This window comes from Esox lucius, chromosome 2 (assembly GCF_011004845.1).
Source record: "Esox lucius isolate fEsoLuc1 chromosome 2, fEsoLuc1.pri, whole genome shotgun sequence".
NCBI lineage: Eukaryota > Metazoa > Chordata > Actinopteri > Esociformes > Esocidae > Esox > Esox lucius.
In genome coordinates, this window is record NC_047570.1 from 7,900,610 (window position 1) to 7,927,248 (window position 26,639).

At 42.8% G+C, this 26,639-nt stretch overlaps 1 protein-coding gene across 4 annotated transcripts in view; it reads left to right on the forward strand.

Moving 5' to 3' along the window:
• The window catches only part of si:ch211-186j3.6 (neural-cadherin), a 210,820-nt gene that overhangs the window by 172,067 nt on the left and 12,114 nt on the right, over nt 1–26,639 (forward strand). For all 4 annotated transcript variants that reach the window (XM_010891396.3, XM_034295225.1, XM_020054417.2 and 1 more), the window contains 7 exons: nt 556–683; nt 842–965; nt 5,913–6,093; nt 6,533–6,699; nt 9,823–10,087; nt 10,721–10,901; nt 12,923–13,167. In XM_010891396.3, the coding sequence (XP_010889698.2) occupies nt 556–683; nt 842–965; nt 5,913–6,093; nt 6,533–6,699; nt 9,823–10,087; nt 10,721–10,901; nt 12,923–13,167 (1,291 nt within the window). The remainder of the gene's footprint in view (nt 1–555; nt 684–841; nt 966–5,912; nt 6,094–6,532; nt 6,700–9,822; nt 10,088–10,720; nt 10,902–12,922; nt 13,168–26,639) is intronic.

Consider the following 26,639-nt stretch of genomic DNA (forward strand, 5'->3'; position numbering starts at 1 on the left):
AAGGCCACCTGCATGTTTAGTATGAAATAACTATGCTTAATATGTTGAATGCAATGCCCTCGAATTGTAAATATTGTGTAGAAGGACCTATAGTAAGCAAACAAGATTGTCAAATGTTTCATGTCTGAAAGGGAAGTGCACCATTTTGCAATTAAGCTTACCTTTCTATTAACGCAGAGTCAGATGAACTTGGCGATAGCATGTTTATGTGTTTGAGCACAGTTTGAAAGTAGTTTCCTGGAGACACTGCTAACTACAGGAACAGTTCTTGATGTCCTAAAACATATTCATGATGTTCCATTACTCCAGGTGTCATCCTATTCCTGTCGTCCTCATATTCCTGATGTTTTCCTTGTATTCCTGACATCCTCATTTTCCTGATGTTTTCCTTTTTTTCCTGACATTCTCATATTCCTGATGTTTTCCTTGTATTCCTGACGTCCTCATTTTCCTGATGTTTTCCTTGTATTCCTGACGTCCTCATATTCCTGATGTTTTCCTTGTATTCTGGATGTCCTCATATTCGTAACGTTAAGCTGTCCTTTGCTCCCGTAGGATGTCCGCTTCACACTGGACCGCTGTGCCGGGGCCACGGTCTTGGAGATGGAGGGAGTGGGCAGCTGGCTGACCACATGGGACCAAACGTCCTGCGAGGCCATTGGGTTCACGCCACCGCCGGACAGGTAGCCAACATTGCCCTCACTCCTTCTTCTCCCACCCTGCCTTTGTTGAGTCATAATACGCACCGTTCACTAAGGTGTGTCAAATGTATTGCAGAGGGTTGTAACACAGGGTTGGACAGGTGTGATGTACTGACGCTGGTGGTTTCGTCCTTCCCCAGGCATCTGAATGGAACCCATGTGTTACAGCTGGGTGGAGTCAACGAGAACCTGCCCTACGTGTACCCTCAGCTACAACACAAACACTTCAGCGGCTGCATCCGCAACCTTGTGGTGGACAGCAAGGTAATGCGCTACATTTTAGTAATCCAGAGCTCTTTGCATAGATGTAGTATCGATAGGACTTCAATATAAAAACATGACTTGGGGGGAGAGGTGAATGAGTCACTTGGAAGCTAGGGATGATGAGATGGTCCTGATGGTGTTAGGGCCAGATGGGAATTACAATCAGTGGCTTAACATCACTTTTCTTTAACGTAAAATCTTAATGTGGCCACACTACACGGGACAATGTCCCCATCACTTGCCCTGGCAGGCAATGTCCCCATCACTTGCCCTGGCAGGCAATGTCCCCATCACTTGCCCTGGCAGGCAATGTCCCCATCACTTGCCCTGGCAGGCAATGTCCCCATCACTTGCCCTGGCAGGCAATGTCCCCATCACTTGCCCTGGCAGGCAATGTCCCCATCACTTGCCCTGGCAGGCAATGTCCCCATCACTTGCCCTGGCAGGCAATGTCCCCATTACTTGCCCTGGCAGGCAATGTCCCCATCACTTGCCCTGGTATGTGTTCTGGATATCCAAGGGAATATCCAGAACACATGCCATATTAATGTTTCAGAGGCAAACCAGCCATGGTTTATGCACCTGGCTACAACTTATCTATCATCACACCTCATGAATACCCATGGGAAGCAATTTACCTAAAATACATCCCATATCTCCTTTGTGAACAGTTGCAAAATGTATCTTCAAACCTCTTACACTTGTAGCGGAGGCAGCAATGTATTGTAAATCTCTGCACATCATTGCGCGTAAATGCATTTAAAGCATTCAGATTTTGGGTGAGGTCAAATCAACAGTTCTGTGAAACAGCTATGTTCCGGACTGCCACATTTGCTTCAATGGAAATGGTTGACAGCACAGTGAGGACAGCAGTCCTTCTTCCCATGTAAATGAAATGGGGAATTAAAGGTATTTGACACTAAAACACTCTCCTGCTGGCTGCAAAACGTTGGGCTGAGGTACAATGCAATATTCATAAGCCTCTTCTTGTAAAGTAGCAACACTGAGGGAGTAAGAGGAATATTTGTGTGTGTGTGTGCAGGTGTGCATGGGAGAGGATAGGTCATAGAACCTGTTCAAGTGTGAGGCAGGGGTGAAGGTTTGGGTGAAAGAAGGAAGGGGATGATTTTTAGTGTCCTATTTTGAATATGCATCTTCCCACTTGCCCTGTCGCTGTCTATTTACAGAACGCGCTCCTGACACTTCTCGCTTTCTGTCTCTCACTGTTCTGTTTTCCAGGACAAAGTTACTGTAATACCAGACGGCGTTCGGGCTCAGAAGGGAATTTAATATTGGTTCTGTAAGCCTCACTGTAGTCCTGCATGACTCAGTTGTTAAAGTAGTCAGTCACAATGTTGCAGCAGTGTGGATTCGATTTCCAGTGCCAACGTACTTGACCATGTATGACTGCAAGTGTGTGCTTAATGGCATGTAGTATTAATTAACTGGGTGGTTTGAGCCATGAATACTGAATATGTAATATACCAGACCTACTGTAACTTGGTATATATCTGATATCAGACCTACTGTAACTTGGTATATATCCGATATCATTTATCATTTATTATCACATAGTTGTTTGGCTCCTTTTTAAATCATAATGATAAGAGAAATCACCAAAATGGCCCTGATCAAATGTTTACATACCCATGAATGTTTGGCCAAGGTGACACGTGAAAATGGCAAGAAAAGTTGAATTTCCCACACCTGTGGCTTTTTAAATTGCAATCAGTTTTGCAGTACTGTTCAATCACTTATTAACAAGTGGAAAATCTGGGGATCTCTCAATACCAAGCCAAGGTCAGGTAGAGCAAGAAGGATTTCAGCCAAAACTGCCAGAAGAATTGGTCGGGATACAAAGAAATACAGGCTGCCCTGGAAAAAGACTGTGTGGTTGTATCAAGGAGACCAATACGACGATACATGAACAAAAAATAGCTGCATGGTCGAGTTGCCAGAAAGAAGCCTTTACTGTGCCAATGCCACAAAAAAGCCTGGTGACAATATGCCCGACAACACCTTGACACGCCTCACAGCTTCTGGCACACTGTAATTTGGAGTGACGAGACCATAATACAGCTTTATGTTTGGAGAGGGGTCAACAGTGAACCGAATGTCATCCCCACTGTGAAGCATGGTGGTGGCTCACTGATGTTTTAGGGGGCTGTGAGCTTTAAAGGCACATGGAATCTTGGCAAAATGTATGGCAAAAATAATGCAGCATGTTATCAGAAAATACTGGCAGACAATTTGCATTATTCTGCACATGGGACGCTCTTGGACTTTCCTGCACAACAAAATCCCCTAAGCACAAGGCCAGGTTGACCCTCCAGTGGTTACAGCAGAAAACGGGGAAGGTTCTGGAGTGGCCTTCACAGTCTCCTGACCTAAACATCATCGAGCCACTCTAGGGACATCTCAAACATGCGGTTCATCCAAGATGACCATAGACTTTGCATGACCTGGAAGCATTTTGCTAAGAAGAATGGGCAGCTATACCACCTGCAAGATTTCGGGGCCTCATGAACAACTATTACAAAAGACTGCACGCAGTCATTGATGCTAAAGGGGGAAATACATTAAGAACAAGGGTAGGCAGCCTTTTGAACAGGGGTCAGTTAATTTTTTTTCTTTGTTGGCATGTTTTGTTTTATGATTGTGCCATTCTGTTATGACCTACAGTTGAATGTGAATCCCATAAGAAATTAAATGTGTTTTGCCTGCTCACTCATGTTTTTACAAATGGTACATACATACCAATTCTCCAAGGGTATGCAAACTTTTGTGCACAAATATCTGATATATTAGACCTACTGTAACTTAGTATATATCCGATATATTAGACCTACTGTTACTTGGTATATACAGTGGGGAGAACAAGTATTTGATATACTGCCGATTTTGCAGGTTTTCCCACTTACAAAGCATGTAGAAGTCTGCTATTTTTATCATAGGTACACTTCAACTGTGAGAGAGGGAATCTAAAACAAAAATCCAGAAAATCACATTGTATGATTTTTAAGTAATTCATTTGCATTTTATTGCATGACATAAGTATTTAAGCAGAACTTAATATTTGGTACAGAAACCTTTGTTTGCAATTTAAGAGATCATACGTTTCCTGTAGTTTCCTTCTTCCTCCAAACACAGCAAGTGGAGTTCAGACCAGAAAGCTCTATTTTTGTCTCATCAGACCACATGACCTTCTCCCATTCCTCCTCTGGATCATCCAGATGGTCATTGGCAAACTTCAGACGGGCCTGGACATGCGCTGGCTTGAGCAGGGGGACCTTGCGTGCGCTGCAGGATCTTAATCCATGACGGCATAGTGTGTTACTAATGGTTTTCTTTGAGACTGTGGTCCCAGCTCTCTTCAGGTCATCGACCAGGTCCTGCCGTGTAGTTTTGGGCTGATCCCTCACCTTCCTCATGATCATTGATGCCCCACGAGGTGAGATCTTGCATGGAGTCCCAGACCGAGGGAGATTGATCGTCATCTTGAACATCTTCCATTTTCTAATAATTGCGTTCTCACCAGGCTGCTTGCCTATTGTCCTGTAGCCCATCCCAGCCTTGTGCAGGTCTACAATTTTATCCCTGATGTCCTTACACAGCTCTCTGGTCTTGGCCATTGTGGAGAGGTTGGAGTCTGTTTGATTGAGTGTGTGGACAGGTGTCTTTTATACAGGTAACCAGTTCAAACGTGCAGTTAATACAGGTAATGAGTGGAGAACAGGAGGGCTTCTTAAAGAAAAAACTAACAGGTCTGTAAGAGCCGGAACTCTTACTGGTTGGTAGGTGATCAAATACTTATGTCATGCAATAAAATGAAAATTAATTATAAAACATTTGAATTGCTTTGTAAGTAGGAAAACCTGCAAAATTGGCAGTGTATCAAATACTTGTTCTTCCCACTGTATCTGATATATCAGACCTGACTTGGTATATATCAGATATATTAGACTTATTGTAACTTGGTATATATCTGATATATAAGACCTGACTTGGTATATAGCCAATATATCAGACCTACTGTAACTTGGTATATATCTGATATATAAGACCTGACTTGGTATATAGCCGATATTTCAGACCTACTGTAACTTGCTATTTTTTCCAAATATCGGGCCTACTGTAACTTGGTATATATCCGATACATCAGACCTGACTTGGTATACATCTGATATATCAGACCTGACTTGGTTCCACTCTCTCTATGCCACTCTATATTTCTGAGTGAGAAGACAAGAATACTCATAGCTGATAATTATGTTGGGTGAAAAATTTGATGATGATTGGCATCTCACAAGCATCAACAAACAAACACCTGCACAGCTGAGATGCGTATGAAGTTCCTTTGTTTAAATCAGTGTTGACCTCCATCTAGAGAGGTTTCAGGCTTAGTGTCCAGCTGTTTGGTTTAGGTCAGACTCAATCTGTAGCTTGCTGCTGTGGTTTACGAGAAGCCAGCTTGGCTGAGCGTTGGGAAGTCATAAATGGGGATATTGGACATATTAATATCCTTTATGGTATGCTATTGTGAGCAGGACTTAAGATCTCAAGGTTTTCCTGTCCTTTCACGGCGCTGCCCTCTGCCAGCTCCTTTGTGTGTCTGCAGATTGGCTGGATCCTATGAAAATCCAGTCATTTACATTCCAAGAAATTGCTTGAAAGGTGAATGCATAAAGGCGTCAAAGGGCAATCTCAATTTTCGCGGACCTTGTCCTTTGTTCACAGGAAACTTTCTCACATTCCAACTTTACGCTTTTCCCTGAATTTGCATATATTTTACTTTTAAACAATTGATCAATACTACGTTGTTCTATCTTTAACAGTTTTTTACAGTGCCGTGTGTTTGGCGTTTTTTGTCAATCGGAGGGGTGTTTTTGTGTGATAGCTTCCGAGGATCCTGTTACTGAGCTTCTCACTGTCTCTTATCCTATGCAGCTCTTTGACCTGGGCTCCCCAGCCGACTCGGTTGGCAGCACCCCCGGTTGTCTGACCACGGACGGGAGCTGTGTCAACATGGGCTTCCCATCCTGTGGCCCTCGGGGGCGTTGCCATGGAGAGTGGGGCTCCTTCAGTTGCCAGTGCTTGCCCGGGTACACTGGGCATCAGTGTGAACAGGGTAGGTATCTCGAAAGTCCACACAGTATGCTTGTACTGTATAATAAATGCCTGTTGCGTAATGCATGTCTGGGGTGCACGGCTAATTCAGCTTATTATTAGATTGGATTAGTTTCATTTTAACAAGAGCAAATTTGTGAATGACTGGAAACAGTACAACATCACATGAGATGTGAACGAGTTGTAGATATTGTTTGTTTGTCTGTATGTGTGTGTTGGGAAAGGAATTCATCTGAGTCAAATGAGAGATGGAAGAAATTCTGGGGAAAGTCTAAAGCATGGCAGGGTATCAGAATTAATGTTTTCGTTAGGGTGTATCTCTTGAATTCACTCTGGATGACTTGGGGATAATTTATCTCAATCTCCCATGTTACGTCCTGTGTTCATGGCGACGCCGTTAAGTAAAGCCTTCGTCTTTGTCCTCTGTGTTTTACTGACAGACGTTCCGGAGTATTCCTTTGACGGGCGGAGTCACGTTCATTACCAGTTGGCGTCTCCTCTGCCAGCCAGGTGGATGTTGGTACAGGTTCTGGTCCGGACCCGCAAACATGGCAGCGCCATCCTCAGCCTACTGTCCAAGGAACAGAGCGAATATCTACGCCTAGAGGTAGAGCAAACATTTTTTAGGGTGTGTGTGTCACAGGAGGCTGGTGACAACTCCACTGCGATGGATGGGCTCATAGTAATGGCTGGAACGAAATGAATGGAAATGCTATCAAACACATCTCAAACATGGTTTCCATGTGTTTGATCCCATTCCAATTACTACATTCCATCCAATTTTATGAGCTGTCCTCACAGCACCGGCCTCCCACGGCGTGTTTCTCTCATTTTCTCTCTCCTTCTCCCCCTCTCTATTTTTATCTCTCCTCTTGACTCACCCTTTTGTCTTCACATCTTTTTTTCTGGGCCCGCCCGACCACTATGGCTCATAATTCGCTTTTAAGGGCCCATAACGTTGTTCTCAGCACCCCCAACCCAACCGGCAGTACGACTGACATTAATCATCCCATTAGTGTCATCCGTTACGGCGATGAATGTATACTGTTGTGTTTCTACAGCATCTCCTCTCATCCCCTGACCTCCTCCATCATCCTCCTATCGCTACTACGGTAGCTCACTGTGACGTATGGATTCATCTCAGGGACATAAATGTCAGACTTTTTTTTTGTTACTTGTGCGGGCTGTGTGAAGTGCACCTATTTCTTTTTTATACACAGCCCGTCCCGTCTCTGCAAAACACCTTCCGACGTTTGCCGCGATAGAAATGCAACATTACAGCGCCGTGTTTGCTTTTAATCAGAGCCGCATTAGCATGCGTTTCTCTTTGCCAAAGGTAGACTCAGCGTGCTGCGGCTTTCAAAAGGAGTGCGAGACAAGCCCCGCACTCCGTAGACCGAATTGTTTTAAGAAGAAAGGTTTCTTTTTGTTGATTTTATTTTATTTTTTCATTTTTTGCACCTGTCTCACAGTGGCGTGTTCAGATTGCTGATTGCAGCTTTATGTTTTCCTCTTCCCGGTAAATGGCGGCTGATTTATTCTCTATGTGCTATCAGCCTGGCGTGAGGAGAGCTCTGAGATGTGCCGCTCGCTCTCTGGAGTGGCAGGTTAGAGATTTCATTACCGCGGCTCACTCTGTGACTCATGTGGTAGAAGCCTCACAGCGGTCGCCGCCTACCTTGTTTTTCCCCTCTGTCTTTTTCTTCTCCTCCGTCCTGATCAAGGGGTGGAATGAGCGGATGCCCCCAGGGGGGGTGGGTGGTGGGATTTCTGGCAGAGAGGTGTCCCTGATCCATACAGGGAACGCTAGCACTCATTGTCACTTCTAGCCCGGGTGATGGCATAGCAAGACAATAGTGATTTAAATGCGCCTGTGTTAACAATGTTAACCCCGATAGAATTAGGAGGAGAAGCCTCGAGCAAAAGCCCAGTGCTCAATTAGTGTTTCCTGTCTGGTTGCCTGAATGTAATAATATGGAACGTATTGTACCTTTCCCATGTGGACTTATCTCCCCACACCCTGAAGCTATGGATTAAGAAACAAGCATTCCATCCCACGTTTAACCGAGATCAGCGATGTTTATGGTTCTCTGACGGAGATTATTCTCTCTCGGCCTACTCACTGTGTGTTCAAGGTCAGGTAGAACGTGTGGATCAATGTTCTTACGAATGTAGTTATTTGGAATGCGTTGTTAAAATGCAGTATCCCCAGCCTTGAGTCGAGTTTTAACCCCGCTGTGTGGGACATTCCCGTTCAAGTGGCCTACCTCTAGGGCGCTCTTTTGGTTCGATAAAAGCTCCAACTCACTGAGGTCTGAAGCTAATTATTAGGTCATTAGAAAACTGTGAAATAAGCCGCTTGGAGAGGAAAACAACCTCGGACCCATATTAGTGGAGAACACTGCTTTTTCTCATGCGTCTTCCAGTCAGATGATTGGGAGGTGGAAAGGGTGAGCAGATGGTTATTTCAGTGTGTGGCAGGGTTAAGGTGTACATGAGAACCCCCCCCCACCCCTTTTCTGTCTTTCTGCTTGGCACTTGCTGCTGTTTACACAGACAACACCGGCGGAGAAAAATGGAGTGTTGCAAATTATGCTCAATGGGACCCTCACAGAAAGGTTTTGAAATTGAAATGAAGGCAGCTTCTCACCACTGCAATGGCCAACAGACTAACACCGACGCACTCTGCGTCTGCCCGCCTGGCTGCAAATAAGTTCTTTTTTTCCCCGAAATTAATATTGTTCGCTGGAAGTCAAGTGATTAACATTCGAGCCAGGCTCAAATGGAATCGTTTTTCTTTTCAAGATCTGAGGAAAGCATGTTGCATAAATACATTTCTCTGGTGTATCTAACTTTGTAATGAAAACTGGCAGGGCTAGTGGGTCCCTGGCAATAAAGGTGACGAGACAACGTTATTCTCGTGTCCTTTCTTTTTTTGGAGGGGTGAGCCAGTATTCATCAGTAAGATTAATGGTGAGGTTGATGTTGCTGTTGGGTTTTTACGATTTGAAAAGTTCACAGTCCACAGTCTAAATGACCCAGGTTGGAGAGAGGGGGAAGGAGAAACAACAAAACGACCATGAGACATCGGTCATGATGTGTAGCAACGTGGTAGGGTTGAGAGGCCGAGAGCAACAAACAGATCCTAGAGAAAGGAAGCCCTTTGAACATTTGAGCAGCCTAGACAGGGATTGTATGTGATGGAGCCCAGATGATCCACCCTCTGGAGGAGAAGGAAAGAGAGACTTCCTGAATAAATGGAGGCGTATTGAATTCCCCAGTGTTTCCAATTACAGGGGGAGGAGGCGGTATGTTTAATTCTGTTGGTGTGTGGCAGGGTCTTATCAGATTCAGGCCTGCTGTGATTGTGCCGTTCCCTCGCGGTTCGTTGGCTGGGCTCAGCCCGACTTACAGAGCCCAGAATCACCGTCCTGCTGCCGTTTCTCCGTCTTTCTCCTTCGTTAGTCCGAGCGCACATGAAAGTCCTGGGCCGGTCCGTCTGAAGCGCTGTGTTGGTTTATTGAGTGGATAGTCTGCCTCATTATTGGCTTTGTTTACTGCATGTATACTGCGTCTTAGGGCTCTCTCTCTCCTCGTTGCGGTGGGGTTTCTTTTGGGCCGGACCGAAGATTGATCTATAGAGTCGTCAATGATGAAAAACAATTGATTCTCTTGCAATTCTATGCCTGCGGTAGTCAGAAACCCCTGCGCCCCCTCTCCTCCTTTTCAGATTTACCAAGGCCTCCTGGCTGTCTTCTATAACCTGGGGGATGGCGACTACAACTTGACCTTGCCCTCCTATCGCCTGGACAATGGCGAGTGGCACGAGGTCCACCTGGATCGCCACGACAACGAGCTGACCCTGCGTCTGGACGGCGGCGGGGGCAGGCGGGAGGCCAGCGCGGCGCCGGGGCGGAGCCGAGAGATTGTTATCGACCCCACGGTGGTGATGCTGGGAAGCGCCTTCCCCTCCGGCTCCAACAAGAGCTTCCAGGGTAAGGAGCGAGGCAGAATGGACAGGGTGAGGGCAGGTGTGGCAACGCGGACGGTTTGCAGAAACCAGGGCGTTCTAATAAAGCACCGCCAGAATTAGGAGCTCTATCAATTTTTAATCTCCTTTCTGGTGAGATTACAAAGAATTGCTGATTTTAAATGATTAATATGACTGGTGAATGCATAATTCCCACAAATGCATCTTTGGTGTTAGGGAATAATGGCTTTCCCAGGGGAGGTTGACATGGGACAGAGGAAGTTTGAGGCTGAATGAGTACATTGCTCTGCAATGCCGGGAAAATGGCATGTGACACGGAGAGAGAGAGACAGAGAGAGAATGTAGAATAATGAATACTTCCCTGTGGAAATACAACAGAGTTTAGACAGCTTTGCCCCAGGCACAACAGACACACTCTGTGTTTATTAAATGGAGTTAAAAAGCCTTTTCCTCCTCAAAATACTAGTATGTGAGTGTGTCAGAGCATGACAAAGAAAGTACACGTGCCGATGCGCGCGTTTGTGCGTGCGTGCATGCGTGCGGGTGGGTGTCTGTGTGCGTGCGTGCGTGTTTGGTACGTATCTGTGCTTGATATATACTGTACCTGTGCTTATCATTCGGTCTTCTCTCTCTTCAGGTTGCATGCGGGACCTGAGGCTGAATGGTCGATACGTGCCTCTGGATGGCCAGCCCAGAGACTCGGTCTCTGTGGTCAGCTCCCAGGGACTCTCTGTGGGATGTTCCTCCGACTCCTGCAAGAGGAACAAGTGCAGCCCGCCCTTCACCTGCGTCGACCTCTGGAGAGTCCACGAGTGCAGGTGCCCGAACACACTCCTCAAGTCGCCGTATCTCGTACATGAACGCACCGGCGCTTCGTAGTGTTGTTAAAGGGAACCAGTTCCTCATTGCACTAACGCTAATTAGCATCGACTGACATTCACACAATCATTCACCTCACTTTTCACCTCGCTTTTTATTAAAATATAAATGAAAACTAAAAACGGCAAACACGTTAATGAGATTAATATTCAACCACTGTCGAAACTTTGGCAGCCATGTGTGGGTCTTGGGTCAGTTTTTAAAAGCTTGGATTGTGCAATATTTTTCCCATTGTTCATTCAAATGTCTTCAGGCTCTCTCAGGGTATTGGGGATCAAGCCTACAGATCAATCGCCAAAGACCTGAAAAATAGATACGAGTCAAAACTTTAACTAAAAGAAATCCCTATATTCTTGGTAAACAACTCCAGTGTAGATTTGGTATTGTGTTGTTGGGTATTGTCTAGCTGCAAGCTATTCTTATCCTAGTGTCTATTTTTCTCCTAGTGTCTGGTGTAAAGCCTCGTCTAGGGTTTATATGCATCTCTTTTGCTGATGTCAAGCATACCCATATCATGATGCAGCCACCACCATGCTTGAAAATAGAAATGTTTTGTTGGATTTATCTTAAACATAAATGTAGAAAGCGTAATGTTCTACATTTATTTTAAAAATATATATATCATTACATTGTATTACCTTGTTGCATAATAATTGGATGCATGTTTATGGAATATTTGTATTTTCAAAAAATGTATTCTGTTACTAATTTTAAATCATCAGTGGACTGGGATGATGACATCTCTGAGCAGTTTCCTTCGTGTCCTGCCGATCAGATCAGAAGGATGACTGTATCTTTGATGTGTCTGGGTGGTTTAATACATCATTCACAGTATACCTCACCATGCTTAAAGAGATGTCTGATTTGATATAGTTAACCATCTATCAAGTCGCTGACCTGTGAGACTTTCAAAAACCTCTCTGGTCTTCGTAGTTCACTCTGTGGTTGAAATTCAATATTTAACTGAGGGACCATACCAAACCTGACCTCTGCTCTAATTTAGGTTTGCTTCAATATAGGTATTAAATGCTTGTGAAACTATATTATATATTTTTATTGACTCATAAATGTGATTATATTTTCTTTCATTTATTTTTTCAGTTGACATTACAGAATACTTTGCATAGATAAATCACATAAAAGCACCATCAAATAATCCATTACAATCCCAATTGGCAACGCAAGATACATTATCACAAATTCCAAAGTGGGGTGAATTCTCACGCAATCCACTGTAACATTTTCTTACTGAACGAAGGGATGTGAAAATGTTCATCTGGGGGAAAAAAACAGACTCCATTGTCAAGATCTGACTGACTATCCCTTTTATCTTAGACACCCATCAATCACCAGTCAAAGAGGCAAAATAAAGGGAGCTCGGTTAAGCCTGACCCTTTGATATATCGTACCTCAGACCTGTCGGGTTGTCCGCAAACATGCCTGAGTCAAACGTTGATGGGCAATGTGGGGCAGCTCTTCAGACCAAGCCCTTGTTTCTGGTTCCCCTCTCTCAAATTCCGCTGGTAATGGTGGTGATTTAATTAAGAGGCTGTAGGAGGACATAGGGAGACATTGTTTCCCATCAGCCCGCAGGCTGTTCATCCTCACCAGCGCTCATCAGCCTGGGAAATGATCCGTGCAAGTTCTGCCGGCGTCCAACTGGTTTCCCCATTCATACACGCAGGCCAGTGTGTGTCTCTGTGCCTGTGTGTATCTGATTCACGCGGCTATCATGCCATATTTGTTACCTTAAAATGGAAACAAGCTAAGTGTTCTGAAAACGAGTCCTGATTAACTTGTCGATTGAAGGGACGCCGCACATTTTTTCCCTCAGTAACACAGACGACCAAAAAATGGGTTTAGGAACTCAGAACGGAGGCCTATGACTTAGACTGTCGCATATCGTAGTCTTTACCATGCGTGACCAAACATCTTCCTGCTCTGTGTCTCTTCGTTTCAGGTGTCCCCCTGGTCACATGGTGAAGGTGAACAGCACCGGGAGGTTCTGCCTCTACACTCTTTGCGCCAGCCGCCCATGCCACCGGGGTACCTGCGTGGCCCAGTCGCCCTCCAAGTTCTCGTGCCACTGCCCCGAAGGCTACCGGGGACGCCACTGCGAGGTGGCGCTGGCCATCTACCAGGACGATGTGGGCCTGAGCTTCAGTTCTCTATTCGCCATTTGCGTCTGCTTCATGGCACTGCTAGGTAGCTATACCAACTACTGCCTGCTCTGGCTCTGGTGACCAACCATCCGACCTCCCGTCCGTCTGTCTGTGTGTCTCCATGGGTAGCACCCGATGTGTTGGCGAGCCGTCACTGTGCTCTTCTCATCCTCCCATTGGACCTGTTGTCATGAATCCCATCTCCTGTCATCTGAGGCGGAGCACCGTACTGTAGGGGCGTCGTCACGTTAACTATAAATGCCTGAGCCAGAAAGGGGGCTATGCGCTATTGTAGCCTTGACTGGTGGAGCATTAGGCTGGTTACTGCAAGGTTCCTAGTTCGAATCCCCAAGGGCAATTCATCCTATTTGCTCAAGGGTTGCTGAGAGTGTTTCATGTTGTGATATCCAATGAAAAATAAATTTCTCATAATGACACTAGTACATGTACAGGCTTGCACTGTCATCATAATAGGCAGTGAGAATTTGTCCGTCCGTCTAATGACTCAGTAATGCTGAATGATGATTGGCTTCAGGTCAGCCTGGTGTTAACCAATCATAGTCCGTCACCAGGCCTGGAGTGGCTCTCGATTAGCTGTTGTTGTGCTGTCCTTTTGTCCACTCTCATTGGACATTCAGCTTCAGCACTCTCTCCAGACTGACATAGATTGGTAAACTCAAATGATCATTTCCTTTCTCTCATTCAACCGCTTCATTTTAAAAGGCAACATGACCTTGATCGTCCACAGCCACTGTCTTTTTTTTAAGTGTTAATTACTTGATTTGCAGGCGCACAATGTGCTGTTTACCGAAGCCCGAAGAAATTGAGATCAATGCACTAGGGCTTTGTGGGGAATTTCAATCGGGCCAAGCATTCCACGCATAGAAACTTAAGTATCTAGAGAGGTTTTCTTCCCAGCCTAATTCAACCTAGTTTGTTTGGAGTAAATCCAAGCTACTGAATAACTGGGTGTAAAGAGTTCTGGCTCTCTCGACATTACACCAAAGCTTCCTTTTCTTCAGCGGTTAATAGGTTTATGGCATGATGTAAATGTACGCCCACACCTACTCACCCACTCCAAATCTGCCTCTCACCCACCTACACTCCTTCGCTGGATACGAAATGCTCTTCTCCATCTTTATGCATTCTCCTGCTAGCTATGTGTGGAAAAAGCAGAAGGCCTATTCCCCTTGTCAGGAGATCTCAGTCAAGCTTTGCTAGAATCATACTGAGGAAGCGGGGAGGAGAGTACCTCTGAAAATCGTCACAGACTCAAAGCGAGAACAGATTTGTTGGGCAAAAAGCTGTGCTTTCTGACTGCAGCGAGTTGGTACTGATTTGTTCGCTGGCGGTGCTGGGGTCATGTACAGCTTTTGGGTCCCGCTGTGCGGGCACCGATCATCCGGAAAGATGGTTGTGTAGACTCAAGGACCACCCCGGGGCTGTCCAACCACAGAGATTATATCAGGTGTCCTGCGCCGTGTTGGTTCTACCAATGTGCCTTATGTTGACGGGCAATGAGGACTTCTCTCCGAATCCCTCCGGATATTTGTGCTATACAACGCAGAGGTGTTTTTTTTCTTCCTCAGACCTCCCCTCTAGCTATGTTTCAGTGCCCTTCAGCCATCTAACTGGCTCTGACTTATGACTACAGGAGCTTGCATTCTAGCTTTACTCAGCTATGCCAGAGGGCCCGTCATACGCCCTGTGTAAATGCCTGATTCACTGGACAAGGATAGTCTGTTCATCTGGATACATTCAAAGTTGTCCAGTGGTATGAACTATTTTATATTTATACAAGAATTCAAAGGCTCTGACAGCCAACAATGTTCAGAAATCTGAACTGAACACAGAATTTGAAGTATCCCTAAATGACTCCCATCATTGAGGTAGCTGATTGGTTTACCGGGCTGTGGTCGCCGCCCTCCTCTCCATCTGTTAGAACCTGCCAGGATCTCCACAGAACTGGACTGACTGGTCCATGGTGTGCCAGTCACCGTCTGGGTTTCTGTATGCGTGACAGTTCAGGGTCGCTGATGTGGAAGTGAATTGAAAAGCAGTGTCTTGCCTAGCAGTCCCGGAATCCCCTCGTCCTCACGCCAGGGCCTCTTGTTTTAGAGCAGTGATTCAGACCTCTGGAACCGACCTTGCGCTTGTTCTGATGGTTGGAAGTACATGGACAGACATCACAGAAATCACCACAGTGTTTGAATACACCCCAGTGACACCTTTGAATCACCTAGACTTGGAGCACAAAGGGCATGACGGTTCACGCAATGCAATCCACACAGTTTTATATTAAATTTGGCAAAATATTTTATAGCTATTTAGTTCAATCAGTGTATAAGGATAGGCCAGAAATGGGTCAGGGCTGAAATTAAGTAACAAACAAGCAGTTCTGATAATTCCACTGCCCAGACTGTCTCCTAAATGTTTTGATCTGCTTGTCTCCTCAATTGGCCCCGTAATTCTCAGATTTATACCTGTGTTTATTCCGTAGAAGTAGATTTGCATGCATATATTGGATGACTGATACTACAGTGGCTCTATTCCAAGAACCATTGAAATAAATTCTGATGATCTGTGCCATAAGGCATTTGGATCAAATACATTTAATAAATATAATAAACCCTATTTTTAAAACCCTTTTGTGTTTTTCATTTTTATTTCATCCTCTTTCTCTCTGGTTTCATTTATCTGATTTACTGTTTGTTGGTTATTTTTTCTTCATTTATGTCATGTCTTTTTCCTGTTTTGTTCCTTAACTGCTTGTTGATAATTGATGTCTGCATAACCTTCATTGTCTGGCCAATAATTCACAGTAAACCTGTTATTGATCTTTTACAAGCATGTCCATTATCCAGCATTAAAGTAACCACCCAGTGTTCCCAGATTTCCAGATGGTTTTCATTCCAATAAATGTTAATTATGTTTAGAATGGTTTTGGTAGGATTTTGTAAGTGTCTTTCTCCAATATATGCTCTGGCCACAGATATGGGTAATGGACAAGTCATCCTCAGTACATGGCTATGAGTTAAAATGCTTACTTTAAAAAGTGAGATTTACACTGGACAGTTATTTTAAAGGGGCATTTCACCAAAGCATAACTACTTATTACTAATGTTAGCAATGATATATTTGCCATAAAAACACAAGATCTCCTCAACACAATCTAAAACAAGCCAAACAGACCCTATTGGTCTGTTTTTAAAATAAGTTGAAGAAGTCATAGCGAACATCGATACTATTTCTCTAACAAAATGGTGATGTGAGAATACATTAATAATTTCGAGAAGATTAAAAATAATTAAAAATATTCCGTAATCTATTTAAAAAGTTATTTTTGAAACACCAATGTTGCTCATGCCCTTGTGGTGGTCTGTGGTAATAACAAGCAAAAACATTTGATTTAGCATTTTTTTTTGTTGCCAGCCAAGCATCAATACGTAACTACAACAGTTTGCACTAAACATCAAGTTCACGTTTATCTCCCCTCTATATCATACCAAGAAACAATATCATTAACCAGTAGAAATGACTGTTTCTATTGATCATTTCCTTTTGACCAGCAAATCCTAACCTTTGCGTATACTTAGCAAAAACATGAACATTAACACCCATTTACCAGTAGAAATCTGAATTCTTGCTTTCTTAACATTCCATTAAACATATTTGTTCCATGAAGGACACTGTTTATTGCAAGAATAACAGCAAAGTAACCATGTTTAATAAGTCATTTTGAAATAGATTTGTATTAATAAGCAATTTGCTGATATAATGACAGTAACTAGCCATTGTTGTAGTCTTTCAGAAAGAGGAAAATGTTGACAGCTTGTACATTTATCAATATATCTGCTGATAGGAATATTGCAGAAAGACATCCAATCGTTCTATCAAGGACCAACGTGACTAAACATGAAACTGACATTCCTCTCTCCTTTCCAATTGTGTGAAACAAATCTCACTGCTCTAGAAATCTCTCAGACATGATACACACCACCTCAGATACCCTTAGGGTGAAATGCTCCTTTATAAAGGTGAGATTTTCACTGGACAGTCACTTAAAAAAAAGGAGATTTTCACAGGAAAGTTACATGAAGCCAAGGGCGTAGGAGTGACTCTGATATTGGGGGGACACATTTGACTGCAGTGTGAATGTTAATGTATTCACCAAAATAATTTAATATGTAGTTCTATGTGTTTTGATAAGACTGAAGCATTCGGTGTAAATATTCCAATCAGTTTGACTTTTAAGTAGTGATTTCTGAACATGCAATAGTCCTAACTAGCATTGGTAAATTATACCTAGTGTGATTTCTTTTGCATGGTGGGACTTACAAGCTGCAATGTTATTTCAGTTAGATGGTAATGTAACCAGAGTGCATTTTTAAAATGACTAATACTACAATGATGTTGGTAACATCTCAGTCAGGGATGTTAGTCCAGCTTTAAGTTTTCCAATCTGCTCCTATAGACCCGCTTGAATTAATACTTCTCACCATCTTACCTGTTGGTTTGTGGCCTCTCTCTCTTCCTCACTCAGCCTGCCATTCTGACCAATGTTATTGTTATGACTGCCTCTTTCCTGCATAAAGTAAACACATACAGTCCATCCCAAAATTCAGATACTGTCCTTTTAACAGAGCTCATATTCAATGACTCACATGATGACAGATCAACAGTCTATCTTGGTGTGCTACTTACATTATTTACCTGTTGGTTTGTGGCCTCTTTCTCTCCCTCCTTGCCTGTTTGTTCATGTCTATCACTTTCCTGCCATTATCATACATAGCATCAACCAAATTCTTTTTTATTTTAAATGAACACACTTTTAGGACCCATTGCTTTATCTAGATTATTCAAAACAATTATACTGAAGAAAACAATTCACAGTGGTGGTGTGAGGATAGTTAACAACCGTAGTTTCTAGGCCTACACTTCATTCTTGACTGGTGGTGGCTCATCCATTACTTAGCTTGCTACTTGCAGACCATGTGGTGAAGACTAAGAGATAGTGCAAATCATTTTGGCAGGCGTTCTTCCTTTCAAATCATTACTATCATGTTTTTCACACAGCCATAGGAACTACTGTGCTATATTAGCAAGCAAGCTACTGTAACATTTGTTAGATAAAACCATAAAAATAAAGATAGCTGGCGTAGAACCCCTTATCGCAGGGGTTCCCAAACTTTTTTGGCCGATGACCCCAAATTCTCGCAACCCCAACCATGTGAAGAAAATTTATATAATTATTTTTTTAGGCTATGGGACTCAATTGTAAAACATTCTCCCCCAACCCTATTTTCATATCAGGTGACCCCACATGGGGTTGCGACCCCTAGTTTGGGAATGTCTGTCTGATTGGCATAGCAGTTTTGAAATATACCTTCTTGTAGCATACCAAGGAATCATTTGATCAAGTCGTCAATGTTTAGTGATTATTAGTGACATACAAATATTAACTAGCACAGAAAAATTTGCTATTCTGAAATGTCAGTGGAAATCTAAGTATTTCGGGCTAGTTGGTAAACGATGTGGCTAAAAAATACAACCCTCTATTATCGTCCACCTTACTATTTTGTTCAATAATGTTTTATTTCCTTTTAATTTGTGTTACAAATGACAGATCAGTCTTCTCTCAAGTGTTTAGCGTAATGTTTTTGAAAAATTTCTATGGAGTTAGATACCTGCCAAAAGGTTAAACGTACGTATTGTTAGGATTTTAAGAAAATCCATACGTAAATTGGTATGATCGTAAAAAAAGTAATAAGTAAAACATGAAACGTAGGCGTGAAATTTGATCTTTGAACGTACAAACACCCTGTATGTTCTAATATTTTCTGCTTTTACGAATCTAGTTTTACAATTCTGAAGTACAACATCACAATCCGGAGTTTTGGCAGTTTCATCTCATCCTCCCAAAAAACTTAACCTAAACTTTCCGGGAGTTTAAACAACAGGAACTCAAGGAAACGGGAAATAGTTTCACTGCAAATTTTCTATTTAAAAGTCTCTTCTTTCTTCATGTATTCACAGGGAAAGCTGATTTTCATGTGTGTAACTGGTCTTTGTTTATGTACAAGTTATGTTAAAACTTATGTTATAACTCATAAATTATATTATTGTGTAGGCCTACACACTAGTTGCGGTCCCAAATACTCGAACAGCTTGGCTTTATGGCTGTTCATTTTTACAGTGGAGAGAACTGCCAGTGTGTTTCAGGTCGTTGTCATGCTGGAAGATCCAGCCACGACCCATCTTCAATGCTCTTACTGAGGGAAGGAGGTTGTTGGCCAAGATCTCGCGATACATGGCCCCATCCATCCTCCCCTCAATACGGTGCAGTCGTCCTGTCCCCTTTGCAGAAAGCATCCCCAAAGAATGATGTTTCCATCTCAATGCTTCACGGTTGGGATGGTGATCTTGGGGTGGTACTCATCCTTCTTCTTCCTCCAACACGGCGAGTGGAGTTTAGACCAAAAAGCACAATTTTTGTCTCATCAGACCACATGACCTTCTCCCATTCCTCCTCTGGATCATCCAGATGGTAATTGGCAAACTTCAGACGGGCCTGGACATGCGCTGGCTTGAGCAGGGGGACCTTGCGTGCGCTGCAGGATTTTAATCCATGACGGCGTAGTGTGTTACTAATTGCGCCAACAGTTGTTGCCTTCTCACCAAGCTGCTTGCCTATTTTCCTGTATCCCATCCCAGCCTTGTGCAGGTCTACAATGTTAGCCCTGATGTCCTTACACAGCTCTCTGGTCTTGGTCATTGTGGAGAGGTTGGAGTCTGTTTGATTGAGTGTGTGGACAGGTGTATTTTATACAGGTAACCAGTTCAAACAGGTGCAGTTAATACAGTTAATGAGCGGAGAATAGGAGGGCTTCTTAAAGAAAAACTAACAGGTCTGTGAGAGACGGAATTCTTACTGGTTGGTAGGTGATCAAATACTTATATCAAGCAATAAAATGCTAATTAATGATTTAAAAATCATACAATGTGATTTTCTGGATTTTTGTTTTAGATTCCGTCTCTCACAGTTGAAGTGTACCTATGATAAAAATTACAGACCTCTACATGCTTTGTAAGTAGGAAAACCTGCTAAATCGGCAGTGTATCAAGTACTTGTTCTCCCCACTGTATGTGTTGTTGCTGTAAAATTAGAACTCGTTAAAATACTGAATAACCAAAACAAAATGGTATGCAATCACTACAGAAGTTCAGAATCAGCGTTATTCGTGGGTCATGTCTACACATAAGAGGATTGTAACTCTGGAGTTCCAGGCCACATACAGCCATCATAAATACTATGTACAGAACACAGCTATGTCAGATTGTAATATTCAAAGGAATATCTTGACTTAAATCACTTCATTATATTTTGCAGCTCAGAAGCATATTCTATTCAAGGGTATACTGTATCCGTGTCATTTTTAAATGACTGCGAAATGCATGATATCCTAATGGGGTAATGTCGTTATGCAGTCCTAAAAACCAGCTATGGTCTTTTATTTTGAACATGAAATCAGGAATGGCAACACTATGGTAGAGCACTGGGCTAGCGGTCCGACTTATTGTTGCTAGCTTTACAGTTTCGAAGAGCTACATTCGGGTCATACATTGGCAGGCGCCAGATTACTGACTAAAGTTTGTAAGTAGAAAAACTATTTGCAAACGAATAAATTGAGATTTGTAACGGGTTTAACGATTTGGATGTTGTCAAAAACTATTTCCATACACTATTTTTTTAAACTTTTATTTATCAAATGCAAGAGACAGACATAAAGTGTATACGGCGATACAATGTATTTCTTTTTTCATTAACTGAACAACATCCCCCTCCCATAATCCACTTATACATTTAAAAGGAAATAAAAAACAATAATATTAAAAAAAAATTTCAAATAAAAATAAAAACCTTTGTGTACTCATACATACATCTACATACACCTGGTCTACATAGTAATAATGTAAAATATCAATGTAAGTTGCCAGTGCTACTCATTAACTGTACAAAGTAAATATCAAACAATTGCTGCTTACTCCTCTGACATCAAAGCAAGTTATCTGTTATGTTGTAGTGAACAGATCGTGAAGGGGAGGGGCTATTTGCCGCTGGCGGACTGATATAGAAGGAATTGTACATATACAACCATACAGTGGGAGCTGGCAGCTTATCTAAATAGTCAAGTAGTGGTTGCCACTGAGTATAGAACTTCCTAGTTGACCCCCTAAGTGAGAATTTGATTTTCTCCAGTTTCAAAAGGCCTAACATGTCATGTTGCCAGACTTTGATTAAAGGTGGTTGAGGAGACTTCCACAATAACAAAAATCTCTTGCGAGTGATAAGAGAGGCGAAGGCAATTACGTTATTTTGAGTGGTTGTGGTACGGAGGTCATCCGGGGGCTTGCCAAAAATAGCGATATGTGGGGTTGGAGTTAAATTTATGCCTAATATATCTGAAATTGTTTTAAAGAATAGTCGCCAGAATTCAGACAACTTGGGACATGCCCAAAACATGTGGGTGAGATTGCATGGAGCCTGCGAGCATCTACTACAATTCTCATCAAATTTGTCTGGATAGAGTTTTGATAGTTTGTCCTTGCCATAGTGTAATCTGTGGAAAACTTTAAATTGTATTAGTGACAGTCTAGCGCAGCTGGATGACAAGTTAATAACCCCCATGGCTCCCTCCCAAAAAATGTCTGAGAGGTTCAGTTGGAGTTCCGATTCCCAGTTAATCTTGATCTTATGTAAAATAGATTCACTGTTTGTGGACAATAAATTATAAAAGAAGGAGATATGGCCCGTTGGCAGGGTTTCAGCCTTAAGAGCCAGGTCGATCCCGCTGGGTGTTTGTATCTGTGGGAATGACGTGGCGTGTGTTTTAGCAAAGTCTCGCAACTGAATGTATCGAAAAAAAGTCTGATTTATGTAGATTAAAGGTAGAAATTAATTGGTTGAAGCTCGCAAATATACCATCAATGTACAGGTCTCCCAGACTATGCAGCCCTTCAGTTTCTAAAACTGAAAATCGTGAGTCCATCTTTGCAGGAATGAACAGGTGATTGTTGCAAATAGGAGTTGCTAGAGGGGGGGGGTGAGCCATCCGAAGTGGCGTCTTATTTGCGTCCAAATTTTTAGGGTTCCAACTACAACCAACTACAATGTTAAAGCTAGCAGCGACGAGGAGCAGGAGGCTGACTCACTCTGGCACCAACTGGATTGAGGGGAAGCAAACCAAGATATTATCTTATGCACGTTGGCTGCCCAGTAGTAACCAATTAGATTGGGTAGCCCCAGTCCCCCAGCCGATCTATGCCTACAAAGCAGAGTACGGCTCGCCCTTGGACGTTTACCGGCCCAGATAAATGATGAGATAATATCGTTTATAGCTGTAAAAATGGATTTGGTAAGGAAGATGGGGAGACACCGAAAGACATACAAATATCTTGGTAAAACATTCATTTTTATAATTTGTATCCTACCGGCCAAGGACAACGGAAGGAAATTCCATCTTTGCAGATCGGACTTGACCGTCATTGTTAATGAAGTAAGATTTTTCTCTCGCATTGTTTGCAAGGATTGTGTAATTGTAATGCCAAGATATTTATGGCTACAGCTAACTGGTTTTCGCTTTTAGAAATATTTAGCTTATATCCCGACAGACGACCAAAAGAATTCAACAATACGTGGGATGCTTGCCGAAGGGTTACATACATAAAGAAGCAGATCATCTGCATATAACAAAACTTGATGTTTTATGCCCCACCTTTCAATCCCCCCAAGTCCCTCCTCCATTCTTAGAGCAGTTGATAATGGTTCAATCACTAGCGCAAATAATAATGGGGATAGCAGACAACCCTGTCATGTTCCCCAAAAAAGTGGAAACGGAGTAGAACGTTGGTTATTTGTGCACACTGAGGCGCAGGGAGGTGAGTAGAGTAATCTGATCCATGAGATTAAGTTAGTATTAAAACCAAACCGTCTCAGGGAAAAGAGGAGATAGGCCCACTCCACCCTGTCGAAGGCCTTCTCCGCGTCTAGAGATATTATTACCTCTGGGACATTAGAGGAAGATGGAGAGAGGATGACGCCGAGAAGCCTCTTTATGTTGGAGTATGAGTGTCTTCCCCCTATAAATCCCGTCTGGTCCTCAGAAATAATCTTGGGGATGACAGATTCTAATCTGCGGGCTAAGATTTTTGTGAGTATTTTACTGGGATTTTTGTGAGTATCTACCGGGAGGAGTGATATTGGTCGATAAGAAATGCAGCTCAATGGGTCCTTACCCTTCTTATAAATTAGAGAGATGGAAGCTTGCATCAGAGTGGGCGGGAGGGTGCCACGATTAAATGAGTAGTTAAACATTTCAAGTAATAGTGGAGCTAACTGATCAGATATTTTTTTATAGAACTCGACCGGGTATCCGTCGGGGCCTGGGGATTTGCCACTGTTCATTGAGTGTATTGCTTCTTTAATTTTGGAGAGAGTGAGAGCGGCGTCTAGTCTTAGATTGTCCTCAGGTGACACTTTAGGTAAATCTAGTTTTTCAAAAAAGTTATTTAGTTGGTTTTCATCTGTGAGAGACTCTGATGTATATAGTTGGGAAAAGAATGATCTCATTTATTCTGTCCGGATTAGAGGTTATCGAGCCTGACTCAACAGTTATCTGAGTCATTTGATTTGATGCTGCTTTTGCCTTCAGCTGATGAGCCAAAAGGCTTCCAGCTTTGTCCCCATGTTCGTACACCAACCCTTGAGAGCGAAGAAGAAGTTGTTCAGCCTCATAAGTGAGAAGGAGATCAAGTTCAGTTTGGAGTCTTATTCTTTCTTTAAATAAATCTGGTGAATTTGCGGACGATAATAAGTTATCTAGATCTGCAATATTTTTCTCCAGGTCCTTCTGCCAAGATCTGCGCAATTTATTCATATGTGACGTGAAAGAGATAATTTTACCCCTTATGTAAGCTTTGAGAGTGTCCCACAATATGGACGGGGAAGTTTCATCATTCTTATTAGTTTCACAGAAAAAAGCGATCGATTCAGAAATATGTTTGCAAAAGTTGGCATCTGCCAGCGAGAGAGGGTCTAGCCTCCAGTGTCTGAATCCCTTCGGCTTCATACTAAAATTAAGGTCCAAGACTACCGTGGCATGATCCGACACTGTTATGGTACTGAGTGGTAACGATCGCTGGAATGAGCTTTTTGTCTATCAAAAAATAGTCTATGCGTGAAAATGAGCGATGTGCGTGAGAGAAAAAAATGATTGTCTTACAGAAGGATGTGAAAATCCCCATGGGTCCACTAACCCATATTGACTCATAAATGTGGAAAAAGCCTGGGACATTTTCATGGCTGATGTTGATCGGAAACTAGACCTGTCCAATGTTGCATCAATTACACAGTTCATGTCTCCTCCCATTATCAGAAGGTGAGAATCTAATTTTGGAATGGTAGCAAACAATGAACTAACAAAGTTATGGTCGTCCCAATTGGGAGCGTAGACGGATACCAGGATTACCTACTTTTCATATAACATACCGGTAACAATGACATAGCGACCGTTTGAATCTGTCATTATTTTATCTGAGGTTAAATGGATTTTTTTTCGGATTAATATAGCCGTGCCTCTTGATTTTACATTGAATTGGGAGTGAAAAGTTTGGTTAATCCAAGGTCTATTTAATTTTCTATGGTCAGAGTTGCATAAGTGCGTCTCCTGCAGAAACAATATGTCTGCATTTAGGCTTTTGATATGTGTCATAACTGTTGTGCTTTTGATTGCAGCGTTTAGCCCACCAGTGTTTAGTGAGCTAATCCTCACAGCCCGTCCGCCAGCGGCACCCCCCTTGGTTACACTAGCCATGATTCAGCATCCCGTGGTAAGATTGTCAGGTCAGTCTCAAGGAGCAAGCAGCAAACAGCAAGCAGGATCTTCTGTACAGAAACAGCCCAATGTAAAATGAATACACACATAGCACAGAACACAGAATAAACAACATCAAGTGAATACTTCCCTCCCCATCCCTTCTTCCCTATTCTATTCATCAAAACTAAACCCAAGTAGTAATACTTCCCTTTCTGCGTTGTCTTTCTTCTTTTTCTTAATTTGTCCCAGCTCCTGCAGCTTTACAGAGCCAGTTGGGACCCCTAAAGTAATGCATGCGAACCTTAACGTGAGTAGATAAAAATAGACTGAATACCAAACATTTATTCAGAAGCAACAGAATGACAGAAAATAAAAAATAGATAATAATAAAATAATGAAAACAATATAAATAACAATAATAAATAAATAATAATAAAGATAAATGTAGACTAATAAAAATTAAATACAGGGTATTGACCATTTAGGATTAAGGAACAAGTGAGCTGCTGATGTATTACCCCTTCCATCATAATCATCATTTATAACCTTATATTGGCTTGACAACCTTCTAACTTAAATATAAAATAAGATAATACAAGTTATTATTTTCTTTCACTTCAAATTAGAATTAAAACAAGTGTTATACACATCACCAGCTTCTGAACCCGCTGAACTAGCTACAGGGCTAACCCAGCATAGAAGTTAATTGGTAACGTTAAACATCAAGCTTAGGCCCTACAGAGTCCAACCATTTCTTGAATCTCATTGAGATAAACGCTAAGGCTCAGCTGGTTTCCGTCTTAATCGTAAGACTTCCCAATACGAAAACAGCCCTTCCTGTAAAGAAGCCAGCTAGGTTAGCATGGTCCACATTAGCCGCGGGTAAAATAGCAGACAAACTAGTCGGGCCTCGGGGCCTGTTGATATTTGGCCGCGAAAGTGGTGGCTTCCTCGGGAGATGAGAATCTCTTCTTCTCTCCGCTCTCTAGAGTGACCTGTAATCGGGCTGGGAAGAAAAGCGCCGGCCGAAGACCGATGTTGTAGAGATCGGCCATCACTGCTCGATATTTGGCTCGTTCCCCGGCGACTTCTGGTGTGTAGTCCTCAAAAATCTGGATTGGTGTCCCTTGGTCCTGAAGTTTCCCACATCTCCTACGAGCCTCCCGAATGATCAGGCGAAGTATAACCGGTCTGGGCCATGAGCCGGGTTGTGGTTTAGCCTCAAGCGTTCTATGCGCTCGGTCCAATTCAGGAGGAGACTGAAAGATCTGGTCGCCCAGTACTTCAGCCAAGAGCTCGGGAAAAAGCTCGTAGGCCTGGGTGCCTCAATTGTTTCTGGGAGGCAGATTATTCTAATATTGTTTCTGCAGCTGCGGCTCTCAAGATCGATAGTCTTTGCTGTTAGTTTAGCGTTGTGATCTGCTAATGCGATACACCTCTCCTCCAGTGCTTGAATTCGTTGGGCTTGCAGCTCAGCATGGGATTCCAATGAGTCCATTCGTTGACCATGTTCTGTTATCGTTGTATGCATTTTGTCGAGTCTCAATTCCAGAGCAGCGAATGTTGCTTTGAAGTCGGCCGCAATACTAGCTCTGTGGTCTTTTAGCATGTTAGCTATGCTAGCTAGCGTTGTGCTGCT